The sequence below is a fragment of the Thermobia domestica genome, chromosome 12 (genome assembly GCF_964235325.1).
Source record: "Thermobia domestica chromosome 12, izTheDome1.hap1.1, whole genome shotgun sequence".
Taxonomy (NCBI): Eukaryota; Metazoa; Arthropoda; class Insecta; order Zygentoma; family Lepismatidae; genus Thermobia; species Thermobia domestica.
This window is the reverse complement of record NC_137465.1, coordinates 31,235,351-31,260,143: the sequence shown is the minus strand read 5'-3', so window position 1 is coordinate 31,260,143 and position 24,793 is coordinate 31,235,351. Positions and strand designations below refer to the sequence as shown.

The window sequence follows — 24,793 nt, the reverse complement described above, 5'->3', positions numbered from 1 at the left end:
GCTGTTGTCTCTAGTATTATGTTCAGGTATTCTCGAGTATTGTATTTGCAAATCTCTTAAATCGATGTAAGTTAAGTGAAAATACAAAAAGCTGGAACTAAAATTTAACTTTGCGGGCTATTTTGGCTGCAAAAATTTTTACAATGTCCTCAAAAGATAGCTTTGAAGTTAACTTATGCTCTATGGATATGATCTTAAGGTTAGTGAGTCGTTGTCCGGTTAAGTTTCTGGGCTAATTTTTTATGATCTTTATTTTCCTAAAAATCCTTTCCTTGCTTCATAGTGAAAATAAATATTTGCCTAGTTTTGCGCCGCCCCTCCAATTCGGCGCCCGGGGCACAAACCCTCCCCCCAGTATATTGAATATTTGATGTAGGGCGTTATAATATTTGATGAATGATATTATACTAATTGATATGTGTACACATTTTGTATGTAAACAATCATTTGTATTTAGAAGAAACCAAAATATTAGCATGGTGATGGACTGAAGGAATTTATTTGATACTTCTTCCTTTTAGCTTAAATGAAATACATAATGCGACCACTTCAGCAGCAAAGTGATAGGTTTATTAACAACTAATTATAATTATATTAAAAGTTATTATTAATTAATTCATTTATTTATCAAGGGTAAAATTGAGCTCCCTCGTGGGTAAATAGTTAGCGTACACGCATTTGGCGTGGGAGAGCCGGGTTCCATTCCCGGAGGGAGCTCATATCCATATCTCATATAGCCTCGCTGCTAAAAAGGGACGCTAAACTCAAAATGTAATAAAATCAATGGTAAAATTATACTGTTTTCTTATGTTTATTGTTTGTTCCAGGAACTTCGAATACTTCCCTCAGTAATGAGAGCTGTCACATTGATACCCATTCAGCCTGGATAACGGCATTAGCATGGCCCCGTATTGCCAGTGGCGAAGAACTAGAATATTTGTTGGTTGGCCACATTGATGGTTCCGTTTCATTAATGGCCTTTTCCTTCAGTCATGGGTTCCAAAAAGAAGAATTGGCATTATGTTCACGAGAATACGGTAGGCGCATTTCTATTTACACAACCATAAAGTATTAAGTTTAGTATTTGATTTCGGGAACATACTCGTCGTTTAGTTGAATTTCTCTACAATGAAGAGTAGTTGTAAATAATAGCAATTTTACTACTATTATGTGAACATTAGAAAACATGCGTGCAGTACTGTTGTATGTAATTGTTATATATTTCATTGATAAGGGAAAAACATGAAAAATTGTGGGGAAAGTGTTTGAAATCCTTATGTAGATGAATTTTCGTGAAATGTTACTATTAATTTTCTTAAATTTTCTGGAAATAGTTTTGGCTGATTTATTGCTTTTCTTTGCAGTATCTGTGACTCACATGGATTGGCTTGATGAAGAAAAGGAGTTTGCTGTTGCATATACTGATGGCATTGTACGAGTTTGCAATAAAAATCCGAATTTTCAGCCCAAGGAGATAGTTGCACATCAGGTTGGTTCCGTTATCAAATATAAGCTCATTCGGTCGAAAAAGTGTAAAACGCTTTTCCAGGCCAGCCACCCAGAATGAGGTTTACTTGGGTTTTCCTCATTCACACTGGTACCTAACGTATGGGTCCCAGGCCACTTCTTTCCTTTATTTCTTCCCTTCCCCCGGATAGTGTGCTCGCCGAGAGACGTCATCCCTCAAACGTGACAGGCTCGAAAGCTCAGAAATCTAAAAACTTACAATCATCCAAATATAAGCTGTTCTTGAATCATATCTTTGTGACATAGTGCAGTAGTCCAAAAGAAATAAGTTTATACCATTCTAACTCATTGCTGGATTCATTTACATGCTTGGTAATTTGCTTCGTTACTAGTACTTATAGAAAATGAGTTCAATAAGTAGTTGAGAATTTACTTTTGTGTCTTGGTATATATCGTGTCAAAACTTAATCCTTCATTTTCTTTTTATGAACACTTTATCAATAATGGAAAGTAAACTATTATAATACTTTAGTCAGTGCATCCCAATCTTTTATAACTGGCACACTTTTCTTGACACTAACTAACTAACTCTATGGTCTATGGAACCCATGACACTAACTCTATGGGCCTAGAGGTTCAATGCCGTTCACAAATACTCTCCATTGGCTTCTATTCTTGGTCAACTGGGTCCAGTTTCTACTTTGTATTCCTATTTCTGCGAGATCCATCTTAATATTGTCCTCCCATCTTCGCCTAGGTCTTCCTAATGATCGTTTTCCGATTGGATTTCCAGTTAAGACTTTGAAAGCTTTTCTACTTTGTTCCATTCTGGCTACATGACCTGCCTACCTAAGCCTCCTAGATTTAATGACCCTAACAATGTTTGGTAAACAATATAAATTACGTAGTTCCCCGTTATGAAGTTTCCGCCATTCACCATTCCCGTCCCTCTTGGGTCCGAATATTTGTCTCAGGATCTTGTTCTCAAACACTTTCAGTCTGCGTTCTTCCCTCAGAGTAAGCGGCCATGTTTTACAATTATACAGCACAATAGGCATCGTGATTATCGTTTTATATATTTTAAGCTTCAAATTCCTCGACAAAATTCGCGACGAGAAAATCTTTTGAACTGAATAATAACTCGAATTCCCTGCTTTTAGTCGACATTTAATTTCGTCATAAATATAGTTTTGGTCTGTTAATATTGATCCTAGGTATTTGAAGGTAACCATGGAATATTACATTAAATATTTCATGTAGTGAGCTCCTTCGTGGCTAAGCGGTTAGCATACGCGCCTTTGGCGTGGGAGACCGGGGTTCTATTCCCAACGGGGGTTCATGTTCGGATTCCACGTTCTGATTCCATATAGGCTCGCTGCTGAAAGGATCGTTAAACTCAAAATCATTTCATTTGGTTTCATTTTTTAAAAGTAAAATATTTAAATTTATACCATACTTTTTTATATAGTATCTAACCGTATTCTGTGATTTAAAATATTGTTGAAAAATATATCACAGCAATTTAGACTGGCAGAGGCGTCATCATCACCATCTAAATTGCGGATTCCAACATTTAGTCGGGTCTGGATACGTACAACGTCACTCCAAGCATAGCATAATCCTACTTATATCAGCGTAACTTTTCTCTCTTTCTCTTTGTTTCTTGGACGGTCTATTCGTTGCGAGCGTAAAATTGATTATTTCATTCGTAGTTGATCTGTATCGTGTCGATAATACATCGTTGGAATTTCATCTCCATTGCATAGTCTTTGGTCAACTCTCTTTTCGTAATTATTCATGTTGCCACGTCGTAGATTAAGTACGTGATGCATTTGAGATTTCATATCAACGTTCTAGTCTTATAAAATGTTACATTACATAGCTTTCCCCGCTGGTCTAGTGCCGAGCGCGCGCGCCTTTTGAGCACATAATTCTGAGTTCGACTTCCAGTGGAAAAGCATTGAACACATTATGGTGGATCGGATTCCATCTGATACTGTAAGCCTTTGTCTCATATTCCCTTGGTGGTGAAGAGGACGTTAAACTTCCACAAATAAACAGATGATACATGTTTTGGTAAAATTTTCTGGTTATTTTTTCCTTTCATTTACCCACTTACCTTTGAATCTAATTACTTGAAGATTTATGTCTTCAGTAAGTTTCTTCGGAGTTAGGAGAAAAAGAAAATGTTAAAATTACGTAAGTATAATTTTATGAACAGATAGTGAAGAACATAACAAGCATATTACTTAATAATCACGAACTTCTCGAGATCATACTAAAGTACTATAAACCTATACTGTAAACATTTCTCATATTTATTTATTTATTTAATTATTTTTTTTAATTGTGGACAAATTGTGAAGAATGAGAGGGGCAGGCATCAGCAAAATTGGATATATATATATATATATATATATATATATATATATATATATATATATATATATATATATATATATATAAACGCGAGAACGAGTCGATCAATTTAAATCTAGTTTTCTTTGCCGTAGAGAAAACTCAATTTCCTATAAATACTGAAAATTGTTGTGTATTTGGTCAGTTCGTTAGGAAGTGATTGTCAGAAACATGTAAAAATGTGTTAGGTTTTACTGGTATCTTGAACAGTGTATTTATACATAAAGCAAAATTGAAAACGAATTGACAGTTCAAAACTATGTAGAAGTTTGTGTTGAGAAAGGAAACTACGTCATGGGGTTATTAAAGTCACAGAAAGAGGAATCAATCATAAACGCCTTGGTGGTAGTTACAAGTAAAGAGTTTTTGTGGAAAGAGTCAATGTTGCCGCATTGTAGTACATGTTCAAAAGTGTTGTCAATCGAGCTGGAATAAAGTACAACAGAGTAGCACGTGTTTCTCCAAATGTTTGGTTCTAATTTTGCTCCGAGTATAGTTTTGTATTACATGTCTTAATATCTGAGTGCTTACTATGTTGATTTCTGAACATACTATATTATTAATCCTTATATTGTGTGGTATAGGGATCTTTGTCTTGTATGAAATGGGATCCTAGAGGAAAGCTTCTTGCAACATGTGGAAATGACGGAATGTGTAGAATTTGGAAGAAAACCGATACTTCATGGACGTGTATGCATTCACTTGAACAATCCCAGCAGGCTTCTTCGTTAGAATGGTCACCAGTAATAGGTAAGCCTAATATTACCGTACATTATTTTAGATATTGAAGTTGCTGTCAAATAAATAAAGGTTCATTTAAAGAAATGTTTAGCATAAAGAGTTCAAAACTTGGAAATTTAGCATACGCTTTATCAATAATTTGAAACAAAGAGCATTTTTTTCACTTTCGTAGAAATATTACGTTTATCAAAAACTAAAATTATGAGACACTTTTTGACTTATTTTTAAAACTCTACGCGTATCTATCTATATCTATCTATCTATCTATTGCAAAATATGTATTATTTGTGTATATAGGACGCCCGACAGTAACAATAAAATATTTATCAATAAGATAGATAAAATACTGGCGTATTTTCATGGTAAAAATACATTCCAATTATTGTAGGTGATTTGAATGTAAATTTTCTAAATGAAAAACTCAATGAAGGCTGTGAATCTTTACTTCAAACATACAATTTAAATCCCACAATTAAATTACCTACAAGAATAAAAAAAAAAAAAAAATCAGTATCTAACATTGACCGGAGTTTGGTAAATCCATTAGTCATGAATTATGATTCAGAAGTTATAAATACAGGGCTTTCAGATCATGAAGCACAAATTGTAAAAGTAAACATTTTAAAACAAACACCTGCAACTGTAGCGAAACCCAATGAAACACATATAATAACGAGATTTTTTAGTTCAAAATAATAGTTATTTTGCTTATTTACTTAGCTTCGAGACGTGGGATATTATTTATGAACGAACCGACGTGAATGACGTATATGAGAAATATATGATAATGTAAAGCATAGTTTTGAAGTAGCATTTCCAATAAAAAATAATTTTAATAAAATAAAGAAGAAAAAAATAAAATTGATTACACCTGAAATCTTAAAAGCAAACATGTTAAATATACAACTAAATAAAACTAGGAAGCGTTACCCTACTAGGATGAATGAATTAATTTACAGACAACACAAAACTAGTTATAAAAATTGTTGAAGATAGCAAAACAAAATTATAACAGTAGGAAAATTCTTCAGTCACACAATAAAACAAAGGCAATGTGGAAAATAATTAAAGAAGAGCTCAACATGCAATCGCATAGTACCCATATAAGTAGCATAATTTATGAGGGCGTAAACATGACAAATCCAAAGGACATAGCAGCGTCTTTTAATAAATATTTCACTAATGTAGGACAAACCCTTATTAAAAACAAAGGAACTAGTAAAACTAACTTAACGGAACATAAAATTAAAAAATGTGATAAATCTATACTCTTGAAACCAGTAACAGAGAGTGAGATAATCATCATAACAGAACAAATGAAAAATTCGAATTCGACTGGGACGGATGAAATATCTAACAATTTGATAAAAGGTTGTTACAAATATTTAGTTAAAGCATTATGTTGTCTCTCAAATATTTCAATCGACACAGGAACCTTTCCTAATAAACTAAAAATTGCTAAAGTTAAACCATTACACAAAAAAGGTAAACTCAATGAAATAGAAAACTATAGACCGATATCATTGCTACCCATTATAGGTAAAATTCTGGAAAAAAATAATGTTCAATCGGGTAATGGGTTTCATTAATAAATATTCCATTATATCCAACACACACCATAGTTTCTTGAAAGGTAAATCCTTAGAGACAGCAATTTTTCATTTTCTAGAAACGTGCAGAAAGTTGCTGGATGAGAAAAAATATCTATAGGAATATTTTTAGATCTAACAAAAGCCTTCGATTTAGTAAATCATAATATATTGCTATTTGGTCTAGGAATTAATTCGTGCGGGTGGACAAGAGATGGCGCAACGAACGGAGCGTCCCACAGTTCCGTGTATCCACACATGTGTTGCAAACCCCTGTCATCGCGTATCGTTCGTAGTATAGGGCAGTGGATTAAAGCGTCAACAACACCAGTTTGTAGTTAAGTGAACATGGCGCAATTTGTGCCTGATAAAGTGTTTTTGCGGGGTGTCCTGCTGCATTACTTTAACATGCAGAAAAGTGCGACTGAAAGTCATCGTATTTTGGTGGAAGTGTATGGTGACCATGCTCTAGCTGAGCGAACGTGTCAGAAGTGGTTTGCACGGTTTAGAAGTGGTGATTTCGGCTTGGCAGACCAAGAGCGAGCTGGACAGCCAAAAAAAATTCAAGACGAAGAATTGACAGCATTGCTCGAGCAGGATTTGTGTCAAACGCAGGAACAACTTGCAGCAGCATTAGGCGTTGATCAAACAACAGTCTCCAAACGCTTGAAAGCCATGGGAATGATTCAAAAGATGTCACATTGGGTTCCACATGAATTGAAAGACAGAGACGTTGAAAGACGAAAAACCATTTGCGAATTGCTGCTTCAACGACAGAGCAGAAAGGGGTTTCTGCATCTAATTATTACGGGTGATGAGAAGTGGATCCATTACGAGAACCCTAAACGAAAAAAGGCCTGGGTGAAACCAGGTGAACCAGGTCCATCACAACCAAAACGAGATATTCACTGTACAAAGGTTATGCTGTGCATATGGTGGGATATGAAAGGTGTGGTGTACTATGAGCTGCTGCAACCGGGTGAAACTATGAATGGAGAACGTTATCGACGACAATTAATGCGTTTGAAGCAAGCTCTGGCCAGAACACGACCAGAATGGGAGAACAGACATGATAAACTTATTGTTCAACATGATAACGCTCGCCCACATGTCGCAAAACCGGTCAAAACCTATTTAGAAAATGTCGGATGGGAAGTTTTACCCCACCCGCCGTATTCACCAGACGTTGCTCCTTCGGACTACTACTTGTTCGATTGCATGAACAACGATTTGATTGGACAGCGGTTTACTTCTTCAGAAGATATCGAAACATGGGTCTCTGACTGGATCGCTTCCAAGGATGAGGACTTCTTTCGCCACGGAATCCGTACATTGCCTGACAGATGGGCGAAAGTGATGGCTAGCGATGGACAATATTTTTCTTAAGGTATTTATGTATTTTGTGTTTGTACTACAGCTTCAATGTGTGCGTACCAACCGCACGAATTAATTCCTAGACCAAATAGAAAAACTTAGTTGCTATGGTATTAGAGGATTAGCAAATAAATGGTTTGAATCATACCTTAAAAATCGGAAACAAGTAACTGAAATCACAGGAATAGTTAATAATAAAATTCAAAAATGTGTATTAAGTGAAGAAATTATTAATCGTGGAGTACCACAGGAATCAATTCTAGGGCCACTTCTCTTTCTTCTTTATATAAATAATCTTTCTGAAAGTATTAACAGTTCATGTGTGACTTTATATACAGATGATACAAATATAATAGATAGTGGGAAAGACGAAAGCGAATTAGCTTCAAACTGCCAAACGTCAATGAACCAACTTTCAAGTTGGATGAATAAAAATGACCTAATTATTAATGCAAATAAAACATGTGCCTTTAATTTTCACAATGGTAAAAGTAATCAAACCAATACAATAATAAGAATAAATAATAAAACAGTTAAATATGTAGAAACTGCTACCTTTCTTGGAGTTAAAATTTCTAATAATTTCAACTGGGAACCACATGTAGAATATGTAAGAAGTAAGCTAAGCAAACTATGTTATGCAATTAGATATGCAAGAGATAATATTAATGTAAAAACAGCTAAGTGTATATATTACTCAAATTTTCATTCTATAATAAAATATGGCTTGATGTTCTGGGAAAATGCACCTAAAAGTATTGTTGTCTTTAGGTTACAGAAGAAAGTGGTAAGGATACTTGCAGGAGTAGAATGGAACTCTTCTTTCAGAAATATTTTTAAGGGACTTGAAATAATGACTCTCCCCTCAGTGTATTTGTTCGAAATATTAATGTATTTGAAAAACATAGTAGTGAATTTATTGTTAACAAAGACATTTACAGGTACAACACAAGAAGTAAAGATGACATTCACTTGCATGCACATAAAACAAATATATACAATAAATCAGTTACGCACAAAGGTACTCTATTATAAATCTACTTCCATCATGTATAAAAATTCGGGTCTCTGTAAATAGCTTTAGATCCAAACTTATAAGGTACTTGATAGAACAATGCTTTTACTCGGTTGAAGAATATGTACAAAATAATTCGTATGCGTAAAATTAAATGTATAGTAAGTAAATTAGTGAATCTATAAGAATCCATATGTAATAATAGTATGTATGTTTATGTATACTGGTATATATATAACTGACATGTCCTATTTCGTTGTATGACGATGAAAGGATGCAATAAATTACGATTTGATTATATATATATATATATATATATATATATATATATATATATATATATATATATGGTGTTTTTAAATAAATAATATCGACAACGTTTGGGAGATGATTCCTGACACCAAGATAAGACAAAAAGTATAGACCAACCTGGGTGCACAGAAGCTTTCGTTCGGAGTTATAGGCTGCCAAAAACAGGAAGAAACGAAATTTAAAGCTCCATAGCTCCAAAACTACGGAACCTACCGTAATCGAGTCAAGACTTCACTTAGGAACTAGTATGTACCCTATCCAAACATCCATGTTTCAGAATTCTGTGGTACTTCCGCAACAATTTTTATAAAGGCAGTTGGTGAGTACTTTAAATTATATACTCGTAGCCAAACTCCCTCTAAAAAAATCGTTGTGTGAGTACCTTAGGATTCTGAAACATGGATTTTTGGATAGGGCAGATATTAATTTCTAAGTGAAGTCTTGACCCGACTACGGTAGGTCCGATAGTTTTGAAGCTATGGACCTTTAAATTTCATTTTTTTTTCATGTCTTCGGCAGCCTATAACTCCGAAAGGAAGTATTTGTGGTCCCAGGTTGGTCTATACTTTTTGTCTTATCTTGGTGTCATATATATATATATATATATATATATATATATATATATATATATATATGTGTGTGTGTGTGTGTGCGCGCGCAACCGTAACGTTTCAAACTAAAATGCTCTCAATAAATACTACATAATAGACTATGCTCCTTTCTGTTCTGCGTATAATTCTAATTATTACATTTTTTTTAATGGTTTCTGCTGATCCTATGAAATTTTCAGAGAGTTTAGTTGTACACCCTGTGTAAAGATGTTCAAAAGTACTTTAAGTTTTTCTCTCCCGTGAAGCAACTAATAGTGAATATATTTAAATACATGTAATTGTAGCTTTGTGAATACCTTCACTGACAAACGCGTCCCACGAGTTTTATTGAGCCGAGCTTCTATCATTTGACTCAATTGGCATATCGCAAATTCCAAGCTTATTAACAGGTTAGGACCTAACGAGAAAATCTGTACAACATTTCGATATTCTACGCGTAATAATTTCGAAGAAAAAAAATGCTCCGCCCCTTAGGGTCACATTTCGCTATATCCCGTTTTCTCTACACTGTAGGACCTAAGGAGAATACTTTTACAAAATACCAATGTTGTATGTCTCTAATAGTTTCAGAGAACTGCTAAATGCCGAAAAAGAAGAAATACTCTCTTAAGACCTCTCTCCGTCCTTAGAAGCCACATTTCACAAATCTACTTATCTACAGCCTAGAACACAAGGAGAATATTTGTACAAAGTTTCAGCGTTCTACGCGTAATAGTTTCAGAGATTTGTTGAAAGTGATTAACTGAGTGAGTTATTGAATTTACTCCTTCATACTCTCTTGCTATATATATATAGGGTGTTCTAAAAATGGCGCCCATGGATCAGAGAGCATTATTCTACAAGTCAAAGTAAAGCAAAAATATATATATTTGTATACATTTCGAATCCTTGTCTGGAGACACAAATTGTACTATGTGGGAACGTCACAAATAAAGAACCATAGATTAAATCTACCAATCTATCAAATAGTTATATCGATCGTTTCCAGATGGCAGCTAAAGTCGATATTGATTGACACTGTAGTAATCGATTCAACTGCTTGTATTCGTAGAGTAATGCTAATGACTCCAAGTTAATCTGTGACGTTGCTACATTGTGAAATTTTGATTCCCCGTAGCGGCTGAAGAAGGCCGCGGAGGGTATACCATCATATAGCCTGTAGGAATAGCGCTATATGGTCCGTGGGCGCCATTTTTAGAACACCAGATATATATATATATATATATATATATATATATATATATAGGGAGGGGGGGTGGAGAATACGTTGATCAGGAATGAGAAGCACTTGTTCAACATTAATGATATTAATAATTTGAGAATTGAAAAGCAATTTGGAAGCATCCAGTGCTACAAGAAAATTTGAACCTTAGACAAAGCAAGATAAAGCCTCGAGCCAGTGACGTGTGTCATGTTTTAGTATAGCTCCAGTTGCGATACCTAAACATAGTACAGTTTGTGATGAGTTTATTTGTTTAATTTATTCTTTGTATTACTATTATTATTATTTTGTAAATCATGTTGAAGAAACCTACCATTATTTTAAAAGTATATATAGTGATCACCGTAGACAGGCAATTCTAGTATTTCGATTGAAAGAAAGATCTTAATTGACGCAACATTCATATTCCTTTAATTCCATCCAGAAAAACAACAAGGGTATATTGTTTTTCAAAAGAGTAGTGGTTAGGTTGTTTTCTTCAACATAACTGTACGTATCACAAGAACATACATGTTATGAGTAATAATATCATTTCGTTGTCATTATAGGGATAGGAAAGACACCGTTACTACTCTGCATCGGAAATGTTCAAGGATCCGTTACTGTGTGGTTATTACCGGATGGTACATACGAAGATAGTGATGGCAAAGTTCACCCTGAGCGGTTGTTCAGGCTTCAGGGCCATTCTTATTATCCAATTACTTCGTTGGCAGTAGACCCTAAAGGGATGATGATCGCTACTGGTAAGAAAAGAGTTTTGTAAAAATTAACTTAGTCATATAGCGTACTTACTTTTCATTAATGACGGAATACTAATTTCATGTTTAGTAATATAGATAGGTTTAAATATTCAGCCAAAAGACATTTCACGTCAGTAACAGCTCATGTTGTACACTTGCACGAGTGTGTATGTTGGTATTCGCTCATTTCAATGCCCTCCCCACTAGTTTAGTGGATAGCACGTACACTTTTGGTAGTGTATGTCGGTTTCCAACATTTTAATGCATCATTTTCTTCTCTTGTCCTTTATATTATTATTATTATTTCTAGGATGCTATAAAGGGTTAACAGGAGTTATGAATATTTGGTCTTTACAAGACGGAAGCCTTTTGCAAACTGTAGTTGGAAGTGGTGGAGTTAATTGTTTATCGTGGGTAGGAGATATTGGGATTGCTGTATGTTTTGGAAGATCAAAGGTAAGTTTAATTGGTGGAAGCATAATAGAATAGCTTCTTCTTAGTTCTGCTGGTTGTTATATCCGCACTTAATTTCACTGTGTGTTAACATTTATCCTTTCAAATTTTACTAAGCATTCTGTTTCTTGTTTTCTCTCTCTCTCTCTCTCTCTCTCTCTCTCTCTCTCTCTCTCTCTCTCTCTCTCTCTTTCTCTCGCGCGCGCTCTTTCTTTCTTTCTTTCTTTCTTTCTTTCTTTCTTTCTTTCTTTCTTTCTTACTTACTTACTTACTTACTTACTTACTTACTTACTTACTTTCTTACTTACTTACTTTCTTACTTTCTTACTTTCTTTCTTTCTTTCTTTCTTACTTACTTACTTACTTACTTACTTACTTACTTACTTACTTACTTACTTACTTACTTACTTACTTTCTTTCTTTCTTTCTTTCTTTCTTTCTTTCTTTCTTTCTTTCTTTCTTTCTTTCTTTCTTTCTTTCTTTCTTTCTTACTTACTTACTTACTTACTTACTTACTTACTTACTTACTTACTTACTTACTTTCTTACTTTCTTACTTACTTACTTACTTACTTTCTTTCTTTCTTTCTTTCTTTCTTGCCTTCTTTCTTTCTTTCTTTCTTTCTTGCTTGCTTGTTTGCTTGCTTTCTTTCTTTCTTTCTTTCTTTCTTGCTTTCTTGCTTTCTTTCTTGCTTGCTTGCTTGCTTTCTTTCTTTCTTTCTTTCTTTCTTTCTTTCTTTCTTCTGCGAATACTAATATCATTAAGATTAAAATTTGCACTCTTAAAATATTAATGATATTTTCAGTGCCGGCTGTAGAATTCTACAGGGAAATAACATTGGCAATAGCAGTAAAACTGGCTTTGTATCCCCTCACCCTCCCGCATTGCGAAATCATCCTCTGGATTTGAGACCTCCAGTAATGTTTTACTTTGAGGGCATTCTTTAAATTTTGATAGTAGACACAAATATTGCAGGAAAAATTTGCCATTGCATAATCAGATATACAATCTGATCTTACATATATAATTATTTAACAGCTTTATATACTTTATTCAGCACAAAGAATTCGAGTTATTCAAAAAGTGAAAAACAACCGATCTTGCCAACACTACTCAACACACTTCTTCTAGTGAATTTTCTCAATCGATTGTGGAAATAAAATGAAATTTCTAGTTTTATGTTTTTAGTTAGTTCTATGTTTTGTTTAGAAACTTAGTGACATGAAATCAAAACAAGGAGGGGGGTATCACATATCCTCACGATTAGAAACCCAAATTTCGAAAGTGTAGATACTTCCTCTACCGCCCTTCATTCTATTAGGAACAAATATATTAGAATATTTCAAAATTACTCATCTACTAATGTTCTTCAAACAAATTTTCTTCCAATAATTCGAGTGTTATACTCGGACACGCATCCTCAAGGACAAATAATGACTTAAGTCCTTTCACAATCAGTAATTTCTTCTTCTTCTTCTTCTTCTTCTTCTTCTTCTTATTATTATTATTATTATTATTATTATTATTATTATTATTATTATTATTATTATTATTATTATTATTATTATTATTATTATTGTCACATTAAGAGACTGTTTTTTGTTTCTCCCAACAGTGCTAATTTAACAATGATACAGAAATTTTATCGATAATAATAATCACTTGCCGTTCTCAATATATTGTAGATTACTCTTATTATTGTACTATATGCAAATATACAGTGTGTTTCAAAACAACATCGACAATGTTTGAGAGGTAAATCCTGACACCAAGATAAGACAAAAAGTATAGATCAACCTTAGTGCAGAAATCCGTTATTTCGGAGTTACAGGCTGCCGAAAACAGGAAAAAATCAACTTTAAAGGTCCATAGCTCCAAAACTATGGGACCTACCGTAGTCGGGTCAAGACTTCACTTAGGAATTACTACGTGCTCTATGCAAATATCTAAGTTTCAGAATCCTGCGGTATTTCCGCAACATTTTTTATAGAAGTAGTTGGATGGTACTTGAAATTATATGCCTATAGCCAAACTCCGTCTATAAACATTGTTGCAGAAGTACCATAGGATTCTGAAACATGGATATTTGGATAGGACACATACTAGTTCCCAAGTGAAGTCTTGACCCAACTACAATGAGTCCCATAGTATTGGAGCTATGGACCTTTAAGGTTCATTTTTTCATTGTTTTCTATAACTCCGAAATGACGGATTTCTTCAACCACGTTAATCTATACTTTTTGTCTTATCTTGTTGTCAGGAATCCACTCCCAAACGTTGTCGGTGTTGTTTTGAAACACCCTGTATACATAATATGTCCTAAGATTAGAGCACTAATCTCCCTAATTACCAATAAAATTTTTGTAACTTTCTTAAAAAAAATTGATTAAGCATCTTATTGTGAAAAAGAACCTAAACCTTTGTATGCCTCTGAGGATTAGTGTCCGAGTGTAACACTTGAAATATTGGGAAAAAATTGTTTCATGAACGTTAGTAGGTAAGTAATTTTGAAATATTATGTATCCGATAAACTTGATAAGTAATTATTATATTAGAATGCTTTATATGTACAAAAACATCGGGAATATATTCGATTTCCTGCGAATGTGGACTAGTATATATATATAGAGTGAAAGTCGTACATTACAATGGAGATGTTTCATCGAAGTTGTATATATATATATATATATATACCTGAAGCAAGAAAACATAAGAGTCTTTTGAGTGGTACGTTTGAGATGCAGTGAACGAATTACTACAAGAGACTAAAGAGAGTAATATGAGAAATGTTTGAGGTGAAATCAAATACCCGAACAATTGAAAGAGAAGTAGGGTTGTAATTAAGCATCATTTGGGAAACTTTTTTTTTTTTTTTTTTTTGTAATTCATAATGTATTTCTTTCAATTACTGAGTTCTAACAATTTTTTAAGTTTTGTCAGTTTTTGATGATTTGAATACTTTAATTAATTTTAATACTTCTTACTTAATAATTTCAACTTCTTTGTCTGGAAATAGTCTGCAGATTTACAGAGGATGTTAAAATTAGGAGGGGTGATCAGAAATTAAGGTTACAAAGCCTGCAGTCAAACGTGTATTATGATTTCATACAACTAATACAGTCAAGAGATAGTACATAGTTAGGTTATTTTTCTACATAGTCTCCTTATTGGTTGAGACACTTATCGCATCGTGGGATGAGTTTGAAGATTCCCTCCTGGTAAAAACCCTGTCCTTGTGTGTTCATCCATTGTCACGAAGTGTTTCACCTCGTCGTCTAAAGGGAAGTAGAATATCGTGCATAACGTGACTAACGCTTCCGAACGACATTCTCAATTCTGGCATCAGATACCGTAACGTGATCTTCCTATTGTCCTGAATTAGCTCCTCCACGTGAGTTGTGCTCAATTCTGTTGACGCCGTGCTGGGTCGACCACTGTGTTCCTCGCCAGTGACGTTTTCTCTACAGCCGCAAACTTTCGATACCATTCTGCGACATGCTGACGAGACATTACAGTCTCTCAGTAAACGTTTACCAGCTGCCGGTGAATTTCATCCTCGGTTACATGTTTCGCTCACAGAAATTGAATAATTGAGCGGACTTCTTCGTGAGACCAGTTTTCGAAGCAAATCGCCATTTGTGTTTACTTACTACTAGCGTCGTAAGTGGAGGGTGACTGAAACTCTTGCACAGTTGCCAATTTCATGTAATATAATTACTACACATTATTCATTCCTCTATAACAGACGAAACTCCAGAAACATCGGCCTTGGAACCTTAGTTTCTGATCCTCCCTTGTATTAAATAAGTCAAGTTTAAAACCAAGATCACCACAAAAAAGAAAGTAGAAGATGAGTATATAGAAAGATACACGCAAAAATAGAAAATTTGTTAGGTTTTTTTTTTTTTTTTTTTTTTTAACGTAAGCAGTTTAATGTCCCACAATAATGTTTCGAGGCTATTACGGAGACGGTATTGATTATAACGAAGAAAATGATGGAATATAGAAATTGGGAGGAAACACGAAAACCCATACGCATGGTTTTTGTACTCCTTCACAAGCCAAGCTAGGATCGAACTAGAGACCCCAGGTATCAGAGGTGAACGTTTTACCACTGAACCACAACTTAAGTAGAATATGAATGAAACATTGAAAAACATCTAATTTATTACAGGCTTGTCTAAAAACTTAACAAAACATATGGATCATTTCTAGTTTATATATTTGCTTTGTATTTCTTTTTTCCTCTTCCTGAATTTATTTGTCATTTATACAAACATACACATGTTACTTGTGCTGACAAATCTTCCTTTTCATTATTTCATTTTAAGGAGATTCAGGTGGTTCATGTAACAGTTGAAAAGGCAATGAAGAGTCATGTCCTGCCAACCTGTCGAATGGCTCTGTTGTCTCAGGGTGTTACTGGATTACATCAGGCTCCTTGTCTTCGCGCTCTGCTGCTTAATCTCCCAAGTATATTGCAAGATCAGTATTTGTATGAGAAGCCTTTAGTAGTTAGTGGAGAGCAATTGGTGCACAGCAATTACTTAAAGTGTCTGACGGCGCTGGCGCTTAGTTTAAACTTGGACAAAATTTTGTGTTATGTTCCTGCACCTCCTAATAATGATGCCAGATTGAACAGAGGTAAAGCTTTTTTTTTTTTTTTTTTTTGTATTTATTTTTTTATTTTTAAATAGGGCCTAATTGTTGTAGTACTGAACAATAAGATTACTGATGTAGAAACCTTCATTCTGAGAGTATATTGATTTATATTATAATTTCTGTTACTTAAGGAGAAAATTTTAATATTTTATTATAGGTTGGATTATATGTGGAATCAAATCCTATTTGACTGGTTTCTGTATTTAATTTTTTATATTAACTATTATTGGGTATTACTTTTGTATACTAAAGTATTTATAGAATTTTTATTACTATCTATTTGTATTAATAAATTTATAGATATAAAATACAAATATAGTATATCATTCCGTTATATATCAGCAAGTACTCACGAGAGAAAGGGAAGCATTTCAAAATGAAAAATGTAGATAAAATGTTCTAAGATACGAATTGATGTTAGTGTAGCTATTTGTAACTGTAGAATCGAACCTTATCGTGTAAATTCAAATAGATAGAAATAAACACATTCTGTTTGGTACGTCGTGTATTATTCTGGATATATTTTTCTTTCATGTTTTCTTTTCAGTCCCTGAATGGCAGTGGTTACAAGTATTCAGTGCAGCAGTTCATACTGCAGAAGCTCTTGTTAATAGAACCAAGTTCCCTGCAGAATTTGTTCTCCAGACTACTGACACTCCAAGTAAGTTGTTGTAACTGTATGTTGAGGTTGACTATATGTGATTGCGTGTTGTTGCTACCTCGTCTTTACTAGAAAGGTGGGAATTTGATTTTCGATGAGAGTATGTGTGGTTCAGAACTCACTTTAAACTGTAGAGCACGCTTCATATACAGGGTGTTTCAGAACAACACCGACAACGTTTGGGAGGTGATTCCTAACACCAAGGTAAGATAAAAAGTTTAGATCAATCTGGATGCACAAATGCTTCCTTTCGGAGTTATAGGCTGCCGAAAATATGAAAAAATGAACTTTATATCCATAGCTCCAAAACTATTGAACCTAGTGTTGTCAGATCAAGACTACAGTTAGGAACTAGTATGTACCCTATCGAATTATCCAAGTTTCAGAAACCTGTTGTACTTCCGCAACAATTTTTATAGAGATAATCTGTGAGTACTTCGAATTATATGCCAGTAGCCAAATTTCCTTTATAAAATCTATGGACCTTTAAAGTTCATTTTTTTCATGTTTTTGGCAGCCTGTAACTCGTGTTGCTTTGAAACACCCTGTATACCTGAACATAGATACAGTCTGGTACCTTTTGTTAAGATTAACTGACATTCCCCTATATTGTTCCTCGGGAATGATAAAAGCATTATTATATTTTTAGTTTGATTTCGGCAATCAATCCTGTTGCCTTCAAATGCTAGATAGCTTCGGCTTCACAAATATTTTTTTTTTTACATTTTATTCAGCTTAGTTCTTTTTCCAGGTAAAACATTGAAATCGGCAATAGTTGCTCGTGATCATTATACACACTAAGAAGAAAGGAATGGAAGTGAAGCGAAACATTTTAGCTTGTATGAAACATGTGTAAAGAGTAACTTTGTAATTTGTTTCTCTTTTGGTACTGCTCAGTTGGGAGTTATTGTGTGTATTTTCTACTGTATCCACAGTAAATTCCAGTTTTCACTTTTAAATCAGAACTTTCAAACTGAATCGCCTGCTCCAGACGTTGTTAGTTGCTCCCAACAGCCGTTAAACAAAGATCTTTAAGACCGAGTTGATGAGTGTACTTTTTCTTCAAATTGAAAATTTTACTTTAAATTGTCTCGATATGAATATTGAACCTTTGTAGAAAAAACTTTATAGATTGACTTTGTAGATATGAGTGCTTCCAATGAAAAGAGCCAACAAATTCACGTATGGAAGTTACATAACCCAAACCTCCACAATATATACATGTCTGTATGTGATGCGATTAATTAAATCAAGGCCTGAAACGTGGTTTGCATAGGGCATATAAAATTTTAAATGGGCAGTTCTTTGGGGTAAAAGAGAATCTGTAGATAGGCCAAAAAGATGAAGCAGACCACTAAGGCAATAAATAAATAAATATACATTCTTAGCTGCAACACCGGAAGAGCTGTATTGTGAATAAAAATAAAAACAAAATTAGTGTTTTTTTAATGCTTCCTAAATATGTTACCTTGTTAAGTCATTAATAACAGTAATTTTAAGGTGTGATACCGAAAACTAAATAAAGTAAGACTTTGTGCTTGTTTCAGGCGATGATGATGTTTGTGCTTTAGATAATTCACAATGGAGTTTAAAAGCCGATGAGGAAGTGATGTTGTGGGCTACACAACAGCCTCATGATTGGCAGTTAGGAGGAAAGTGCCAAGTGTATTTATGGGGTAGCGGTCGCCATGGCCAGTTAGGCGAAGCTGGTGAGTTTATGTGGCTATATGTAAAGCATCAGTATACTGTTCTAGTTTTCTAGGTTAACCATAACTTAGCTTTCGTTGCATTCCTTTGGTGTGCATGCACCGGATTCATTTCTTAGTGTGAAATATAAATTTCGGTGTTGTTTCATCATATGAGGCAGTCAGAGAGAGCTACCTGTACAAAGCCAAAAATAATGATGTTTGGATTTGATGCATTGATCATCTCTGTTAAACTTGCACCATCTGATCTGTTGTAGCCGTTACATAGCACCCTTCCATTTGGTCTACGTAGGCTCAAGAAAGTTTAATTTTATTAATCATAACTTAACATTTCAGAAAGAATAAAAGGATGTCAAAAGAAATTCAAATTAATGGAACTGTTTGCCAATGATTTCAGCAGAGCTAACGACATAGTTGTTGGGATACTAACAATTAAATAAAATAGTGCTTCATTACATACTTCTGTACATTAATACTGGTACTTTACAGGTAGAAGCACTTTTACACCAGTACTGGCAGACACATTTTCTGGAGCACAGCAAGTGATTTGTGGGCAGAATTGTACCTTCGTTATCCAGGCGAATGGAACTGTTCTTGCTTGTGGCGAAGGAAGTTACGGAAGACTAGGACAAGGCAATTCGGATGATCTTCATTCACTAACTGTCATATCTGCGTTACAAGGTCAGTGTGTGTCTTCTTCAACTATCATTATTTTTTAATAATAGCGAGAGCACTTTGTAAAATAAATAAATTGAATTAATAAATACAAATAAAGCCGGGTTTAATAAACTCATTTTCAAGCGAACTAAGCTCAAGAACAAACTAAAAAAATGGAACTAAAATAATTCACACGTGAATTAATCTTACTTAAGTCACATTCTACTCGAATCACTTCATCCAGTTGAACTTAATGGAAATAAAAATGAAGCTTCCCTTTTCTAAATTCATTGTTCTGGTACTGTAATTCTTGAAAGAAATTAATGAATCACTTCATGGCATAAAATGAAATGAGTACATTTATAGTCGATCTTTAAAAGCATTTGTGTCCCAGGGTTTTAAAATATACTTTCAAATACCAGAGTTTATCTAATTTCAATCAAAATGTTTCGAGGAAGTATCAATGTTAAAAGAAGCAAAGCAATTTCTATTAGATTCTTGAGTTCTTCAGATCCGTACCCATACTTTTATGTGAATCATTATTTTTAATTATGAAAGATTCCGAACCACTCAATTAAAATACGTAATAAAATACAAAATTATATGCATAAAATGTATTGTAAACGTAGATACAGCACGCGGAACACACATTATTACATACTAATGTGCTTGTTGTAAGTGTTTCCATCCAGACGGTTATAAGATAAATTCAGCGTGTCGGCTGTCCATTAACAGGGCGGGTTAAGAATGAGGTTTCGACGGTGACCTATTTTACTTCACGCTTGCCAACATAATAGATAATTAAGAAAATTAGAAATAACGTAAGTTTTACATGCTATCACAATTTGCACAGTTCAAAATCACATACTGTCTTATAATTGTCTGGAACGAGCACTTAAAACAGCTTAGTATTTCATATCTTGAATATGTTTTAAAAATGTAGATTTGTTATGAAAAATGTTACTTATGCATTCCCTTCTTCTTTCAAGGTTTCGTAATCACTGCCTTAGCTACTTCATGTGGTTCAGATGGACATAGTTTGGCTTTAGCTGAAAGTGGAGAGGTGTTTTCATGGGGTGACGGGGATTATGGAAAGTTAGGCCATGGCAATAGTGATCGACAACGACGACCACGGCAAATTGAGGCTTTGCAAAGCGAAGAAGTAGTACAGGTAACTTCTGAAAGTATTTTATACGAAGTAAAGCGCTTTTTTTATGTGCCATCATTTATTGTCATTAGTTATTTTAATCAACTAAAAGAATATTTTTGTTCCACACGTAATAAAACACTAACCTAAAATGAAAAAGAATACTACTAGTTTAAATGTGGTTGAAGTGTTACTTGTAGCTTCCTGGTAAAAGGCTGTTTCTTTTACTTTTTTTTTTTTCATAATCATAGCTGTCGTGTGGATTTAAACACAGTGCTGTTGTGACCAACAGTGGCAAACTATTCACATTTGGAAACGGTGACTATGGCAGACTTGGTTTGGGATCTACAGCCAACAAGAAACTTCCGGAGCGAGTGGTTGCGTTAGAAGGCTATAGCGTGGGCTACGTAGCCTGTGGTCTTAACCATACTGTATGCATTTCCTCTGATGGAAATGTTGTCTGGTCATTTGGTGATGGAGATTATGGGAAACTCGGCCTCGGAAACTGCACTACTAAGTCAACTCCTCAGGTAAGTCTTAAATATTTTCTTTGAATATTTAAAATGAAATATTCTAGTATTGAACATTTAAAATGAAATATTCGTTTGATAGTAGTTACAGAAATAAAACTTATTGTTTTTGAAAGTCATGAAGTTGAAAATTTAATTGTTGCAGATTTCCAGCCGAAATGTGTCCTATTTTCTTTATAGTTTGAATGGCGGATTAGGACAGTTGAGTTCCAAGCGTAAGGTCGTCTGGTTGTAAAATAAGGCTATCTAAGTAGTAAAAGGAATTTTGTATCCAAATTTGATGTTTAAATTTACAGAAAAGTATTCGCTGAAGCGTTCAATGAAGTGCGATGGACAGTTACTGGGGTAGTAGTTCGCTTCCAAATAAGAAAGATAGTTACAATCTCTATGGAAAATTCGTTAGCACTAGCTGGGTTTACATTAGAAAAGTAACCGTCCTTGTTACTAGAAAGAAAACCCTAGTACTGTCTCTGCTATTCCAATGCAAATGTCTTTGTGGTGCACAAACATCGTGCTCGTGGGGTTTTCTCGGGGTTCTCCCGTTTCCTCCCACTTTCTTCATTCCACCATTTCATTCATTTCTCATAATAATCGTCTTCTTTAGCTTAACCGGCATATCCGTGGGACTAAAACTAAAAGATTTCATTTCATTTTTCCAATGCAAATGAGCATCTAGAGTTTTCTTCTTCGAAAAATGGACAGCGAGAAAACAGACAGGACAAGAGCATACGGCCAAACGACGTATCAAACTTTTTCCATATCTTTACAGATTTAAGGAGAAATCGTTTGACGTGATGGTATTTAAATTGAGTTTAGTTTAGTTTATTTTAGTTTAGCGTCCCGTTCAGCAGCGAGGCTATATGAGACGTGGACCTACTGATTAACGTGGAATCCGAACCACATGAGCTCCCGCCGGGAATCGAACCCGGGTATCCCACGCCAAAGGCGCGTACGCTAACCGCTTAGCCAAGGAGGAGCTCTGGTATTTAAATTGAATTGTTTGTATTATTGTTGGCTGTAATTAAGAAGTTGTTATAGAAATGTGTTCAGTAAATCTGTGTGATGTGTAATAATTCTTGAACATTTTCTTAACATAATTTCATAGTGAAATAAACGTAAGTTAATAGCAAAAGTGTATTTATGTAAGCAGATGGATTTTATGACTACAGTATTTTGAAAGTCTATAAATTTAAAGAATTGGTCAGACATTTTGAAATCTCCAGCGGTGTAGAACTTGACATATGGATATATTATTAACTCAGAAGTCACGAGTGTTTCTTGTAATCAAATGATACCAGATTAGAAAAAATAGTAGTGTTGTTTGTCACCTTTTCTTCTTCTTCACAGTGAACTTTCTGCTTGAACATGCAACATTAAACAAAGATGACAAAAAAATGAAAGGAATATGTAACTTAGAAACTTATTTATTTTTCTTTTTTCAGAAAATAGACACGTTAAGTGGTTTAGGTGTGAAGAAAGTATGTTGTGGCACTCAGTTTACTGTCTTCTTAACAAAAGATGGACAAGTGTACACTTGTGGAATGGACAGATTGATTGGACAACCTGATTCTCGGGCGAGAGGGCATAGCAGACCTCAACAGGTTAGACATTTTCTTTTGATCTCAGCGAACTTATGAAAATAATCTACGTTGTTAAGATATCATAATTAAGACATTTATTGCGAAACTCCAGATGTCACAATTTTGAGCTAAGCTTTGACATTACGTTTATATATATTTTGATCTTTGCTGATAGACTTGTTTCAATCTGATATATTTGTTCTGAACACTGTAGCTGTCATTTTACAAACCTTTAAAATTTCCTTGAAAGACGCGCTAAGTGAACTGTCTAGTGGACAAACACCATGTGCATGGGTTTTCTCGGGGTTGTCCCGTTTCCTCCCGCTTTCTTCATTCCACCATATCCTTCATTTCTCATCATCACCGTCTCCTTTAGCCTAGCCGGCATAATCGAGGGACGTAAACATAAAACGTAAATATTACGTCCTTGAGAGAATTAAAAATTACACCAGAGGAACTACTTTAAATGCAGTGTGTGTAACAATTTCTTTTCCATGTATGATCACTATATGACTCTTTTTCCATGTATCATTTACATTGTGTTTCACTTAAAATAGGGTCGTATGTACAGTGTAACAATAACAAAAGATGGAAGACGAGTTCGGCCCGTCAATACCAGCAAACAACATTTTTAAATATCTAATAAACATTCAGAAATGTTAAAAAATCACCTTAAAAATTCCTATCTGAACCACATGAGCTTATATTTTGCTTCATAACCATCATATAGTCAACTATTTTTAACAAAATGTTGAGGACGTGCTCCTTTTCTACTGAATAGGTGTTATTTTTCGCTTATTCCAAGATGTGACCACTTCCATAGTCAACTGCTGTCATACTCTTACATTCGGATGTAACAAAAAGTAAAATTATGAATATCTGGTACTTATTTATATTTGAATATCTTTAAAATCAATTGTCATACTGTTGTGTGTTATACTATCATTTGCAGGTTCCAGCATTGAGCTCCTACTGTGTGGAAGACATTGCTGTAGGAGCAGAACACACACTTTGTCTAACAACGACAGGGGATGTATGGGGCTGGGGAAATAACAGCGATGGACAGTTGGGACTTGGTCACACGGCTATTGTACGAGAACCTCAGCTTGTTACCACGTTGTCGGGGAAAGGGATAAAACAGGTAAATAAAAGTATTTTGTAGTATAAGAAAGAGAGTAGTTATTTATACATAAAGACAAATTTCTTTATGTATCCGAATTACATGTCCAGTGAGTTCTTCAGTCGAAGAGGTGAGAACTGTTAAAGAAACTGTTATGTTTACTTCATAGGATGGTAATCCAAGTAGAGCAAACATTACATTAGATAGTCATTAATCGATTTTTTCACCCAAGTTATCACAAAAGCAATAGCTTCTTTCACCGCTAACTACAGATAGGCGAAAATTTAAATAACAACCTTAAACTTACAAATAGGACAAAACTTCAGCATTGTTTGACTGAAAAACAACTTACAACAATAATTTGCTAGTATTAATATATATTCTGCACCATGTACGACAAAGCGAACGAACATGAAGCGGCAATGTTCGGGTCAGAATAACGCCAATGATACGCATAAATAAAGCTTATATTTGATACAAATTACAATACTTAAATATCTTTATGAATGACAGGTAATATTCTGACAACAAATAATGTAGATGTATTCAGCTTTCTAAATTAGAAACGGATATGTTAAATTTTACATTTCAAAATCGCAGCGATTGCAAGATGCTTCCTATCGTATAAAGTGTCTCGGCGCCCGATGTCAGCTACGTCACGCAGTTTCCGTTTTGTTCTCGCTGCTCACGTCAGTCCCACCTATCAAAGTGACGTAAGCGCAGGTAGGGCTGTGATTGGCTACTGTTGATTGCCAAGGCCGTCGGTTGCTTCGCTTACCTCGTTGCTG

The 24,793-nt window shown here is 34.5% G+C and overlaps 1 protein-coding gene across 2 annotated transcripts in view; it reads left to right on the top strand.

Annotated features, from left to right (window-relative positions):
• Nucleotides 1-24,793, top strand: part of LOC145666394 (putative E3 ubiquitin-protein ligase HERC1) — a 255,934-nt gene that overhangs the window by 190,872 nt on the left and 40,269 nt on the right. For both annotated transcript variants that reach the window (XM_081733597.1, XM_081733598.1), the window contains exons 53-65: nt 828-1,037; nt 1,365-1,489; nt 4,470-4,635; nt 11,298-11,492; nt 11,800-11,945; nt 16,274-16,586; nt 17,152-17,265; nt 18,813-18,974; nt 19,461-19,652; nt 20,618-20,799; nt 21,027-21,305; nt 22,748-22,906; nt 23,838-24,026. In XM_081733597.1, coding sequence (XP_081589723.1) covers nt 828-1,037; nt 1,365-1,489; nt 4,470-4,635; nt 11,298-11,492; nt 11,800-11,945; nt 16,274-16,586; nt 17,152-17,265; nt 18,813-18,974; nt 19,461-19,652; nt 20,618-20,799; nt 21,027-21,305; nt 22,748-22,906; nt 23,838-24,026 — 2,432 coding nt within the window. The remainder of the gene's footprint in view (nt 1-827; nt 1,038-1,364; nt 1,490-4,469; nt 4,636-11,297; nt 11,493-11,799; nt 11,946-16,273; nt 16,587-17,151; nt 17,266-18,812; nt 18,975-19,460; nt 19,653-20,617; nt 20,800-21,026; nt 21,306-22,747; nt 22,907-23,837; nt 24,027-24,793) is intronic.